Source organism: Pithys albifrons, chromosome 5, assembly GCF_047495875.1.
Source record: "Pithys albifrons albifrons isolate INPA30051 chromosome 5, PitAlb_v1, whole genome shotgun sequence".
In the NCBI taxonomy this organism is placed as follows: domain Eukaryota; kingdom Metazoa; phylum Chordata; class Aves; order Passeriformes; family Thamnophilidae; genus Pithys; species Pithys albifrons.
In genome coordinates, this window is record NC_092462.1 from 65,044,959 (window position 1) to 65,058,851 (window position 13,893).

A 13,893-nucleotide genomic window follows, 5' to 3' on the forward strand; every position below is an offset into this window, starting at 1 on the left:
CCTTCCAGCATACTTGGTACGTTTTTGCTTTGCATAATGAACTTTAGTATCTGAGCTCCATAGTCAGGAATGTCTCTTTTTTTTTTAAAGAAAAGAATGCTTTTGAATTAACAGTATTGGTTAATAGACAACTTCTCGTACTTGCCACATCCAAGCTGGGCTGTGCAATCAACAGGAAAGATAAGAAGGTCAAACAGGAAGAGCTGTGCTGGAGTCAGTTTTGAGCAGAGCTGAGGAAGGCACAGACCTGCCTGCTCTTTACCAGTATGTTATAGTGAATCAGACCTGGAAAAGGTAGGAGAAGTCCTGTGTTCTGTATCTGTGTGTCACTCTTTCACTCTATTTTAGGTACTTGTCTGATATTCAGCTGTAAGTTCATTGTCAGTAGTTCCAATTGCAGCCAGTTGAGCAGCGGTAATTTGGGTGGTGTTCAGTGCTTTGGTGTGTCCATAATGAAATGACTGGAAAAATAGTTGTAAATGTGATCTGTCACAGATCTGAGAACCCGCTGGCTTTCTGTGCTGCTCTGTCTTCCCTCTTCTAGGTAGCATTGTGTGAGCTGAGCTGCTATTCAGTAGCAACAGCTCTTACTTTATTCTTCTGCATTAGCTGCCACGGAACAAATTTTGTCATCTAGCACTCAAAATGAAGTACTGAGGTTCACAGATGCCTTTTGTAGTTTTATGACAGTGATTTGGTTTTGTTTGTTTGTTTTTAAGGCACCCCTAGAGAGTATAGTTAGTTTTAAGCAGTTATAAGATTGTAGATTTTTACTCTCCAATTTTTCCTATCTAAATTTGGAAGTTTTAGATTTATAGTGCTTTCATAGCTGGATTGAGGGTGGAAAGTATATTTCAGTGCTACTGAGATATGAAGAAAATGAATCCTAAAATTAATCTATTTCATCTCTGAAGCTTGATAGGGCTCTTTGTTTGTAGATGAGCTGTGAACAATGGTACTGCTTGCAACATAGTTTGCTGAGATTTGCTAACTAACATAAAGCTACTTCAGTGATAAAGGAGTCAATCTTCCTTTTCTGGAGAGTACTGAAATTCCGAAGTCTCTTTCGCCTGATTATAGATTTGCTTTACCTTTCCATGTAATACATAAAATTTAAGTGTTTCCTACACAGAACTTAGTATGTTGAGGTTTTGTTATTTGTTTAGTGTATGTTTGTTTTCATTTATGCCTGTGACTGAATTTCATAGAGATCAAGGCAGTGATTTACTCTCTGAGGACAAAGTTTGTAATGATCTTGGCTTTCAGATGTTTGTAGCCTTATGCAGAAGATGCAAAACAAATGTGAGTTGAAATGGAGAAGAAGGAATAATAAAATAACTTCTCTAGCATCAGTTTGGAAAACTGACCTAGGTTAACTTAGGGCAGTACAGCTGCAAGACTGAGGTATTGTATAACCTACAGGATGTACAGGAGATCAAACAGAGCAGATGATCAAGGATGTACACACAGACAAGTATCTATTGAATGCAGGCAATGCAGACTTCACTAGCTGTCTTTTCTATTTTGGAACGCTGGGTGAACATAATACACCACAAGAGATAAGGAAAAATGTGGGGGTACCAGAATTCAGATCTATCAAGAGCTCAGGTGAGATGAGGGGGAAAACAGGGCTGCTGCTCACTTTCTCTGGATGAGATAGGAACTGAGGCACAGAGGAGCCATGGCAGTAACCTTGTACCATCCAGGGTATTTATAATATCTGTGAATAATCTTTTTGGAGTAAATTATTTTAACTTTAAACTCAACTCTGGACTTCTCCAGCATTTCTGCATGACTGTAAATAATCTATTTTAGTGTCAATCTCTGTAAAACCCCTGCCACTGGTTACTTGAAGCTAGTCACTAGTAAGTTGTCCTGAGTCTCCTAGAGCGAAGATGCTGAATGAAAGAAATACTGTATTGCATGAAGGTTTAAGGCAACTAGTTCAAATATAGTCCATTTTTATATACAGAGTCCTAGTCTCATACTTAGAAATACACCTTTAAATAGAGAGATAGTTCAGTGTACATTATTGGTTTCTTCCTTCAACACCCCATAAATGGGAAGGAATTGGTGGAACAGAGTGTTCCTGCCATCCACAACGCCTCTTAAAACAATAATAAAAGGCAGGGGAAAAAACAACCCTCAACCTACATAGTTAAGGAAATGGAAAATGTCAAGCTATATGTTTTTTTTTTCCCTGATGAGATATGCTTTGAAAGCACTCAGTAAAAATACAGCAACAACAACCCAGGGAAAAGTATGATAGAGGAATTGTTCTACTTAACTTGCAACAGAAAAAATGTCTTTTCACCTCATATTAAGAGTTGTTGAATACAGACGTTTTCTGCCTGTTGTGCCCTGTAAGAAGGAAAGGAGAAGGTGGAGTGACCTTCTGAGCCTCACAAACTTGAACTGATGCTACCAATGGCTCTGTGTGGGACAGGACATATCTTGGGCCACAGGGAGGGAGAACACCAGTGCAGCCAGTAGCAGGAAAGGTGTCGAGCTGTCCAATGTCTGCCTCTGTCTGCTCATCTGCACTGTGAGTGCCTCCCTCAGAAAGTGAGGGTCCCCCAGAGTAATGGGGATAGCCACATTGTGTCTGCAAGGCTCTTACTTTAAGTAAAGATTAGATCAAGGTTTTGAAAAACAGGAATATCATTAAGTTTTATGGCCAACATCCTGCACCAAATAGGAATTTCTTGGACAAGCTTCAAAGAGAACAAGAAAAATAGTTTTGTCTAAATTATAAATAAAATGCTTAGTCAGTGCACATAAATGTAGATTGTAAGAACTAGTTGTAGGAGAGAAGCTTTATATGAGTGCTAGATCTTTAATCTTGATGTTCTTAATCTTGTATTTGTTGCTATCAACAATCAGTTAGTTGCTCACTCATCATTATACTCACTAGCATTATAAGTTTGTGAAAAAATCTCTAATAATCAGTGACTCAGTCACTGCAGTTTAATATTCTCTAAAGCTGTTTTATATTGGATGAATATTTCTGGTTTTGTGCCACTGAATCTGATTTAGTTTGTTCTGGAACAGTTTAATAAGTGATGAGAAAGCATCAGCATAGTAAATAGGGTGATTGCTTATGTGTTAGTTTTGCTCCTTTGCGTACTTATGTGATAGTTAAAGGTAAATAGTAGAAATATAGAGATGTGTAAAGTCTGTCACTTGGGACCAAATTTGTGTCACCTAGGATGCATTTAGATGCAAAATAAACATTCAAGAGGGCCTAGGTAGACTAGGTGTTTAGGTAGGGGGAAGTTATTTGCTGTATTGTTCTCAGTACTTACACAGTCACATGGGTTGACATTTGATAGTTAAGGCAAACATTAAAAGTGGGAAAGGAATCTATAGAGGAGAACATGACTGTTAAAAATGTTTGAGATCTGAATTTTAATTCTGTGCATCTTGGAAGTGCAAAGAAAAAAACATAAGAAAAAACCTGTTTTGCTTTTCTTTCACTTATTCTGATTTTTAATTTTTTTTCCCCCTGTCTTAGGCTGTGGACTACTAGGACTGAATCTTCTTAAACAGATTATATCCATTTTGATTTGTTCAGATGTCCTACTTGCTCTTGCAGCACCAAGCTTTATAAATTCATTCACAACCCTGTATGTGTGTTACCCTTACCAACATAAGCTGATGCAGAAGACATGAAAAGTTAATCAGTGTCTCCAACTCAACTGAATTCTAATAATTCAAGTTACAGTATATTTGTTTCCCTAAATTTTGTGGAGGAAGATATTTTTGCTTGTGGATAGGAGCTTATGGAAAAAACTAATAATATGAACTCTGAATTTAATTTCTGAGATTAAGGGTAAGCCAGATCTAAAAATAACAACTGGCTTTGGATTCATAGAACAATATAATTTAAACAACCAGCTTTGGAATTAAATTATCACTAATACTACTATTTTTAAATCCTAATAAACAGGAGATACAAATATTTACCAAATATATGTAGAAGAGTAATTCTTAAGTGTGAATGCAATACATATAATCCTGGTACAGTGCTGAAAAGAATAGCATTAGATACTGTCATTACTTTAAGGAAAAGACCAGCTATATAAATGAAAAAGCATATTCATCACAAAGTGAGTTTGGCATCTGGCAAACCTGTATTTTTAATAATTTATAATTAGGTCATCACATCTGATAGGCAGTTTTTCAGGGAAGTTAGTGAGAGAAACACATCTGAAGTCAGAATGACAATGTTAACCAAATATGTCAGTGAAAATGCTCTTTTCTGAGAGAAGACACAAAAATCACTTGTGTTTTGAGTTACTACCTACATTTCATAGGATATATAAATATATACACATAGCTTAATATGGAGAACTGCAACATAGCATCAAAAGCATCTTTTGAAAAAGGGCAAAATAGAACAATGAAAACATTAAAATGACATCAGGCCTAGATTTCTTCATGTTTTATGAACTTATGGTCTTGTGGTATGTATGGTTACGGTTTAGTTCTCTGAGCTGGCCATCCCACTTATAACTATACCTCATTAATTTTTATAATTGCATAACTTGCCTTGGTCTATATATAGTTTACTGTTTCATTCGGGGTAAAGGTTTCAATGACGGCAAAGCAATATGAAAGTTTTGCAGACAGATCCTGCCTTGTCCCATGTCCGTGGCTACCATGGCTGGCAGTGGGGAGCTGTTGTGCTGCTCGCGTTGGTGCTTGGTTTGCTCAGGTTTAGGGATCTATGATGTGAAGCTTGGAGGACAAGAGGTGTTGGAAGGCATGGATGTAAAGAAGTAAGCCAAAACAATGTGCTTTGGACAGTCCATTGGTGGTAACTGAAGAAGGGAGAAATTTCCTGACCAGTCTGCAGGCAGACTGTAAGGGAATACTAGGTGACCAGAAACTGGTCTGAGGTTTCAGCAGAGCAAAAGTAGTCTTTCATCTGCAGCTTTAGATAGAACCAATTTCTGCTGCAAAACAAGTGAGAGAGGAAGTTTCATGAAGATTACAAGTTTGCATTCTCATAACAAATATAGCTCATTAGTGAGTATGGCTGGAGTAAACACAGAGGAATTTGGATTAAGTCCAAGTGACAGGACAAGTAAAATCTATGCTGTGGCTTTATGAAATCCCTTAGAGGGATTAAAGCCCAATGAGGAAAAAGGTCTAAATATGTGTGGGCATGTGCTGGCTATGTGAGTCACGTCCTTTGCAGATGCATTGGTTGATGGTCTGGCCGTGTCTTTCTGAAGCTGAAGTAGCTTGTGTCTAAGAAATGGGATTGCAGGATGCCTCATGTCTGTGCCTAGAGAGAATAGTGAAGCTTGCAACTACTTGTGCTCTGCTTTTATTTCTATTCCTTTTTCCTGATGTTCATGCCAATAACAGTCTAGCTGCAAGTCTCAGCCTCTAGCTTCATTATTCTGCTTTACAGCAAAGTAGTATTTAGATTCTTGCATGCAAACCTTCTTTGTTGTCTGAATTAAGCATGCAGTACCAGTTCCACTCTTGTTGCCTTTAGAAAATTGTTTTTCCTCTGCAATGCCTCTGTTAATGTGAATGATGCTATCCCTTGGAGGCTATGATTTAAAGCTGGCCAAGAACGAATGATCAGCACTGGGCACAAGTACATTTCACTTGAGGCCTTGGATTTTGCTATTAGCCAAGTCTTGCTTTGTTGCTAAAGCAGTGATGCCACCTGATGATGGGATGAATTTGGGTGTTACAAAATTCTCTGAAAGAAGTCTAAAGCAAATTCTTTAATCCATTTTACAATTAAAAATAGCTCCTGCAGGAGAGGGACAGCTCTTGAATATGTGCATCTATTCTGACATTTAGATAGAAGAATGACAGGGATGATTTTTTCCCCCCTCAGGTTGTTGATAATGTTAATTGCATCACTGTGAGGACCTTCAAATTATGGAGAGTTCAGCAGTGGCAGAGAGAGCATCTGTGCTCAGCACCAATGCTGTCATCTCAGGTCTGGAGGGAAAACAAGATAGGAAATTGGAGAGGAAAGAAATGGAGGAGGGAAGATGCAGGTCTGACTGCAAACATGTGGAAGACATTGCTGCCATCAGCGCTGTCAGGGATGGAGCTGGAATGGGCATATTGCAAGAACAAATGGGTAAGACCTCAAAAAATATAACCTGGTCACTCTGCTCTTGACTTCTCTTTGCATTTAAATTACTGGAAACTGTGCACAAGCTGAGAACTGTCATGTGTTTTTCCACCTGTGAATCCAGCTGAGATTTTTTTTTAAATACAACAAGAAGCTGTATTTCCTCTGTGATAATACTTCATAGATTGGACTAACGAACAACTTATATTCAAATTCACTTTGGACAGACAAATGGATTATCTATTAGTAAGATAAGAGGGGATGAAAATTACTAGAACCCAAGAGCTAGAATACTGAAATATAACTTTCTTGTCTAGCACTTTTTGATATATCTGCAAGATTCAGACCAAGTTAGATTACATTTCTATTTTAATAGAATTTTTAATTTCCTTTTTTTCCTCAAAAGATGTAATTTTATTTTGGTGCAAATGGAAACATACATAATGCAGTAAAACTATGCAAGTCAGAAGCACCTACTGGGTGCAAGTGGGGATTAGCAGGGGTAGGTGGCTGTGGCCAGGGTCTTACTTTACAGTAAGTTCAAGAGCTTTCTGAATTAGAAAGTACTTCAAACAATTTTGGGAAAACTATTTCATTTAAAATTGTATGTCTGTGACTTACACAATGTCTGTCTGTTCACCAATGCATCTCTTCTGACATCAAATACCCAAGTGTAAGCATCTCAAGGCAGTGTAAAGTTTCTCTTCAGCTTGTCAAGAAGCATGCAAGTCATTCCATTAGGTTGGAATGGGGATGGAGTTCATGTTAAGCTTTTTAATCTAATTAAAGCACTTTAAACAGTTTAAGCCTGTTCAAACTGTATTTATAGTAGCTCTCTCACTTTTTCTTAAATTTAACAACAAACTATTATTTTAAATTAAATTATGAGTAGTTAAAATGGTTGCTCATATCTTTTGCTTTAAACCTGATTTCTGTGATTTTTAAGAAAGCTTTAAATAAAATATTACCTTATGGGTGTTAATGTCTTGATAAATACCTTTCAAGGAGAGTTATAGCTGGTAATATCAAAATAATAGTGATGGAAAGTTCACATATAAAAAGCATATGCTATTTTATTGTCTTTATCAATTATTAAAAGATTAACAAAGCCATTGATAACATGTAGTCTAAGTTTTGACAACTGCTCTGCTCATACTTCTGACTACAACTAGAAAAAGCAGAACTACAACAAAGTATGCTCTGGGGAACTTAAATTTGGAATGCTTCTTAAATACAGTCAGCCTACACTGCAGTGAGTGTACTATCAAGTTTCTATTTAAAAGCAACTATTGTATACAGATTAAAAAAAACCCAAAGAAAACCCCAATGCCCCTGTCAAACACCAAATCAAAGCCCTAGAAAAACAAAAGTGTTTGGGGACTGCAATTTCTAGTTTTAGTATACACCAGTAATAGGCTTTATAGACTGTTTTTACTGCTTCCTTCCTTTTTTTTTTTTTTGTGAAGTAGGAAGACTGTTTTTATACATTCTTATTTATTTGCATAACTTTGTTCATGTAACATCAATAGATGCACTTGAGGGAAGATGCAAAAGACGTGGAAATTACCATATCCTACTATGTTACAGTTTTTTTTTTCCTTAAGAGCAGAGGAAAATGTGTTGGGATACATGAAAATTGCCTCAGAAGCTTTCATCTAAATATGAGATCTATTTCTCACACTCTTATTCCTAAAAATATCAAGCCTTATCTTCACTGATTTTTTTTGCCAAAGGAACCTTGAGAAAACGGAATTTGTTGGAGTGGTTGTTTCTTCAGCATGGAAATATATCATTCCCAAAAAACCTGGAAGAAATATGGGTTAAAAAAAAAAGGCAAATTGCTATTAACATAAAGTATACTTAGTTTGTGTTATTCTTCTAAAACTTCAAAATACTTTATGGTACCCCCTGCCAAGTATTAAGCTAGTAACAAATAAAGAGAAGGGTTAGTTCTCTATGTATGAATTCATACAAGACACATATACCATTGCCAATATATACTACTGAAGCATCAGTGGAGGCCACTTTTTAGGAACAAGGATCAAAATAATGAAATCAAGATGTAACTTCCACTCCCTCAGTAGGAGAGAAATTTTCTGAAGTACTTTTTGAGGGTTTTGGGAATTGTATAACAGGAAGGGGGGGAAATAGTTATTTTCTCCTAGTAATTATCAGAGGCATCTAAAATGCTTTGAAAATGGGGGTGCTTTGGGTTTTTGGTTTTTTGTTGGTTTTTTTTCAATATGGGTTATATGGACTTAGAAAATGCACATAACCTTTCCTTTCATTTATCATATAGAGTGTTCTCAAAGTGAAAAATGCACGAATGTCAGCTCAAGGACCCTTCCCAATCAGGCAGAGAATTTTCCAACTGGTAAGGCACTTTCCTCCCCATCATATCTTATAATGATTTTCTCATTGCTGACTTTTATTTTTTTTCCAATTGAGACAACTCCACCATGTCAGCATTTGCAGTTGTCACTCCTGTAAAGTTTATAATGCATTTATTGGCAAATGTGAAAGCATCTAAATCCTACATAAAGTTTGTTGAGAAACTCTCATAAAAGAGGGAATAACTGCTCTAAAATCCAGAAATAATCTATGGACTATACTGTAATTGCTAAGAAAAAGAGAAGCAAATGAAAAGTTCTTTGCTTATTTTACATGTGGGCTTCAATCCTTCTAATGTCTTATTTGTGGCCTTTGCAAGACTTTTTTTTTAGCGTTGTATTTTTAGTGAAGTAGCAATTGAGTGCAGTTCTTTTGCAAGTAAGTACAGTAGGCTTGCCCTCTGGAGGGCTCACGGCAGACTCTGTGAATTGAGCATCTTGGCACATTTGCCTTTTCTTGCTTGTGGAGGATGAGAAATAGCCATGAAAAACAACCCTGGGATGTGCTCTGATTTCTGGCTTGATCTAACAAATCACATCAGTAGCAGACAGTCTCTCCCAGGCATATGGTTATTTGCACTTAAATTATTTGTGCTTATGTACCTGCTTGTCTCACTCTGCACAGAATTTGAGTTCTTCATAACTGGGGTATGGATCAGAGATCACAGAAGGAGACAGGAAGTTTACCATAGGGCTTTTGGACCATATTTCAACTCCATCAGGCATTATTAAGAGGATGGTTTGAGAGGGTTTTTTTTTTTGACAGAAGTAGCCAGTTATTTTAACTCAATTATTCAGTACATTAACTGTATGTAAAAAAATTATGTTCCTACAGTAACATATTTAACTCAGCATCAATCTATGTAAAACAAAAATATGAATTTTTAAGTAATAGTCTTGTGCAATTATTATTCATGACTTCAGGTAAAATGAAAAGGTCAACAATTCTATTCCCTAAGAGTGATCTGAATAACATTCAAAGACACTTGTTTGTGCCCTTTGTACTAACAATTGAGTATATGACCACATCTTAAACAGAGAGGTCTTGTACTTCAGTAACACTGAAGGTGCAACTCATGGTAAAATGCCTGGAAACACGCATAGGAAGCCTTCTGAAAACAGATTAGGATGCATTATATTAAACTAGAATGTGAAAGATATCTCTTTTATCTAACTAAAAGGTGAAACTCAGAGGAGGTAGAATATTTTATTATACATAGCACTATAATTTATTGCTGGAAGTGTGACCTATTTACACACTTGGCAATTGGAATTCTTCCTGAGTGGGTATTATTGGCTTATGTACCCATCTGGATATCTGAAAACTGATGATTTACTGTTATTGAGCCCAAAAAATTAATTAATAGAGAATGAAAGCAGCTTTATCAAAGATTCTCTTTATCTGAGAGAAGCTAGCTGGAACTGTACCCCCAGCTGTAGTGAAACCTTCTCATAAACAGATGTCAAGAGCTGAGAACAGCTGTCTCGCTGCTTTCAGATGTGCTGGAAAATCACGTACATGAGCTTTTAGTTGGACTATTTAATTTGGTTGGTACTGTTCAACCTGCTTAGTTGAGAAACAGCTTTTTCAAAATGCAATTTATAAAATCTTTATGAAGTACTGGGGGTGACATGTCAGATAACTATGAATTTAAGATTAGCATGAATAAAGAGTTGTTGTAACATGCTGAACTATCTGTAGGTTTTGTTCGGGGGTTTTGTTTGGTTGGTTTTTTATGGTGATGCCAGTACATGTTTGCCTTGGGGTTTTTTTTGCTGTTGGTGGGGTTTTTTGAATTTTTTTAATATGCCTGGGATATTTGTAAATCTGGGCATGTTCACAGTGTCCATAGAGCTGTCTAGTTTGACAAATTACCAATCTGCTTGCTTTTTTTTGTATTCTCCCTCCATAAGTGTCAGTTGTCTCCCAAAATTTCTACAGACCTGCTTATCATGCTCCTTTGTATAACTGTAGGCTTTATTATGAAAAAATGTTTCATGCAAGGCTCCTGTCTACTGGATAATGAAAACTTAAAAAAAAACAACTTGCAATAGATCAAGTTGTGTACCTGTCTCTGAAGCTGAAAAAATATTTCTTAATGTATATTCTATGATTTTGGGCGTTTTCTGGTTCACCAAAGCTGGGTTACAAAACTTGTAGCACTGAAAATAGATATCCTTCTCCAGATATATCCTTGAAGTTAACAATGGTAAGCCGAAAGAGTGGATGTCCTGATCCCAGACTCCAAAGACAGCTCAGAGGGCAGCTTCGTCTTTTTGAAAATGACAGCAGGGAGGTGATGGCAGTTTTCAGTGTAAGTCAATTGCTTGAAAATGGTTTAATTTTTTTTTTTTTTGATAATATATCGTGTGTGCTGCTGAAACAGTCTGCAAGATATTTGGGTCGCATTTCTGTCTACATGCTGAGTGCTTGATTTTGAGTGACCAGTTTCCCATTGCCCAAAACCACATAGGGACTTTAGAAATATTGAACTACTGAAAAAGACTAGAACACTAAATGGATGTAAAATAAATAAATGCAGCTTAAGACATCAAAGGGTTTTATTTTAAAAACATTTTCCTTTGATTTGCAAATCAAAGGAAATAATGATTTCTTTATTTTTTATTTTGTTTTTTAATTTGCCCTCATATTGACTTTTCACTTCAGTTTCCAGTCCCTTGGAGTCATTTGGCATACAAGTGACCTGGGAAGCTCATTACTAAGCCAGAGAGGAAGTCTGAAGGAGAATAGCCTAAATATTGGACTTCATAAGGCTAAATGGCCATAGCTTTAAATAGCACACAACAGTTAGCCAAACTTCTAATTTTTATTTGTATATAAGAAGACTGTCCTCTACAACCAATGAGGTCTGCTTTGAATGCAAGTTAGTCTTTTCTCTTGATAAAAAATCAGAATGACACCATTTGACCTCTGCTGTCCCTTTTTTCTGTCTGAGCCATGAGCTCCAGCCTTCTCCACTAACAAACCAAACCACTGAAATCTTAGTTATGGCTCTGACTGCCTTGGACACATGTGTTTCTACACCAATTTCCTTTCATGTGTTATGAAATCTCCATAACCAGGCTGCTGATTTTGTCCCTGTGAAAACAGTCTATACTCCTGCTGCTCTTCTCTGAATTTTGTTTAGAGGGAAATGGGCAAAGGGAGGTGGGATCAAGAGGCAAAGAGCCATACGAATAGACTAGATTTGTACCCTTATTAGAAACAGACTGAGAAAAGACTTTGAAGGAAACAAGATTGATAATGATAAGTTTCCTTAGAATGTCGTTTTGATATTTGGCAGCACATAAAGCCCCTGAGGCTGACATACTTTAGCATGTGTTGGTAACTTATTAATAGATTTCAGGCTCTCATTAATATGTAATCTGTGGTGAAAGGGGCATGTAGAAGATCAAAGCAGTGATGAGACATGCCTGCTGAAGAGGCCTAGATTGGATTTTGTGTTTTAATCTGCTCAGGTTATGTGAATTGAAAATATGGAAGTTAAACAGAATTAATTCAGAGATATTTTAAAATTGTGATGTAAGTCACAAAAATCAGTGGATCAGTTCCATCTTACTCCTATTACAGAAAAAGTTGGAGGGACAATTTCCTTCCTCCCTGCCTTGAGTTAGAATAGGTTTCTTGATCAGTCCTTATATTGTTTTAAGATGCATTTCAATTTTGATGTGGTGAGAGCAAGGATGCATAGCTGGGAAATGACACAGTAGCATTATACCTGTTAGCTTGTGTTATACATAAAGATATATACCTGTTATACATGTGGGCTATTCTCTGAGGTAGGGGTTCAGATACTTATCTCATAAACTACCACAGTTTTATGTATTTCCTTGAAAGACAGTAGCCAGCGCCATTGGAGAGCTCTGTTTTTAAGCTACTAACTGAAGTGCAAACAAACTATTACAACTCTTTGGTTACAATCCATCAAAATATATGTTTCTTTCACCCATTTGAAGGTTTATGTAGTTGCCTCTTTTAGCACTTTGGAAATTCCTTAAAATTCATCTTTACTGTTTGCAATGAACGTTACACTTTTAGCAAAGGTTACCAATCTGATGCTATCCTAGTGATGTGAACCAATATGAGTGAGGATAAAAGGACCTTCATGCACTTTCAAAAAAACCAAAAAAACTTCAGTATATTTAATTGTTTTAACCATAGAAAGAGTGAACTTAGGAATGACTATTCAAGGTCTCTTCTGGAAAATGACGGAAGATACCTGGAATCAGATTCAAAGATATATCAAAGGAGTTTCATTTTCATATGTGTACAGAGCTTTGAGGTTAATCTAGAGAAGACGGTTGTAGATCTCAGAAGGTTGTAGATCTTGAAAGTTTGCAGTGGTTCAAATGACTTAGAGAAATTTTAAGTCAAAACCCCCTCAAAGCAACTCCTTTCCACTATTTAATATTAGTGCTCATGTGTCTGATAAAGGCAGTTCCTATGCTGAAAATTGCTCTGTGCTATGAGCGTATTTTTGGAAAGAACTATTAGATGCTTGCCTGGCTTTGGCACTCTCTTTAGAGAGTACTGGTCACTATATATAGACATTTCTGAACTAGACAAACCTCAAGTCTCGAATGATGTGGTCAGTGAAGTCTTTATTTCCTCTGTAAATTAACCTCACTGAAACTGTTGGTACAACTGCTAAGCAAAAGACGGATTAAAACTTGACAACTGTATGTGCTATGTGTGTGTTTAAAGAACAGATCCTGCATGATTTTTATCCTTCTTAATGCACAGCATTTTAGCTATGCATTAGTGAGAAATTTTTCCTGAATCTAGTATAATTGTAACTATTGTTTTTGATTTTCAGGAGCTCTCTGCCAGACTCCTGTCTATTCATAGTGATCAAGATCTAATAGTGGTGACATTTAAAACTTTTGAGGAAATATGGAAGTTTCTAACCTACCACTCACTGGGTAATGTTGTTTAACCATATAGCAGTTCAGTATCTTCTTTTTGTATTTAAATGCCCACACTGTCTGATTGGACACGGCTCTCAGACACATGGTGGAATTCTTGGAGTCATCCTGTACATGCCTGGGAGTTGGACTTCTATGGTCCTTGTGGGTCCCTTCCAACTCAGGATCTTTCTGTGACTGGGAATTTGTTGAAAACAATTTTGAGATGATTTTTATTAACTCTTAATAGCAATAAGCAATGTTTCTGACATGACTACTAGGGAAACCCTCCAGCCTCCAGGAAAATCTGCTTTTATCTCAAAGCATATAATGGCTATTTGTCCTGGCAGGTATCTTGCCTAAGTTAGATACTCCAGAGTTGAACCATATTGTACTTTTAAGCAGCCTATTCCAATCCAGGTGTTTTGTCCTAAAGTCTAACCTGTGCTGCAATTCACATGCTTTTGC

The 13,893-nt window shown here is 36.6% G+C and overlaps 1 protein-coding gene across 3 annotated transcripts in view; it reads left to right on the forward strand.

The window, feature by feature from the left end:
* The first annotated feature begins 206 nt into the window (after positions 1 to 206).
* Positions 207 to 13,893, forward strand: part of SH3TC1 (SH3 domain and tetratricopeptide repeats 1) — a 31,117-nt gene continuing 17,430 nt past the window's right edge. For 2 of the 3 annotated variants that reach the window (XM_071556873.1, XM_071556875.1), the window contains exons 1-5: positions 207 to 294; positions 5,864 to 6,115; positions 8,409 to 8,483; positions 10,687 to 10,814; positions 13,338 to 13,443. In XM_071556873.1, coding sequence (XP_071412974.1) covers positions 5,908 to 6,115; positions 8,409 to 8,483; positions 10,687 to 10,814; positions 13,338 to 13,443 — 517 coding nt within the window. In that variant the 5' untranslated portion in view covers positions 207 to 294; positions 5,864 to 5,907. Of the gene's footprint in view, positions 295 to 5,863; positions 6,116 to 8,408; positions 8,484 to 10,686; positions 10,815 to 13,337; positions 13,444 to 13,893 lie in introns of those variants that run through there. The other variant, XM_071556874.1, reaches the window with a different exon arrangement.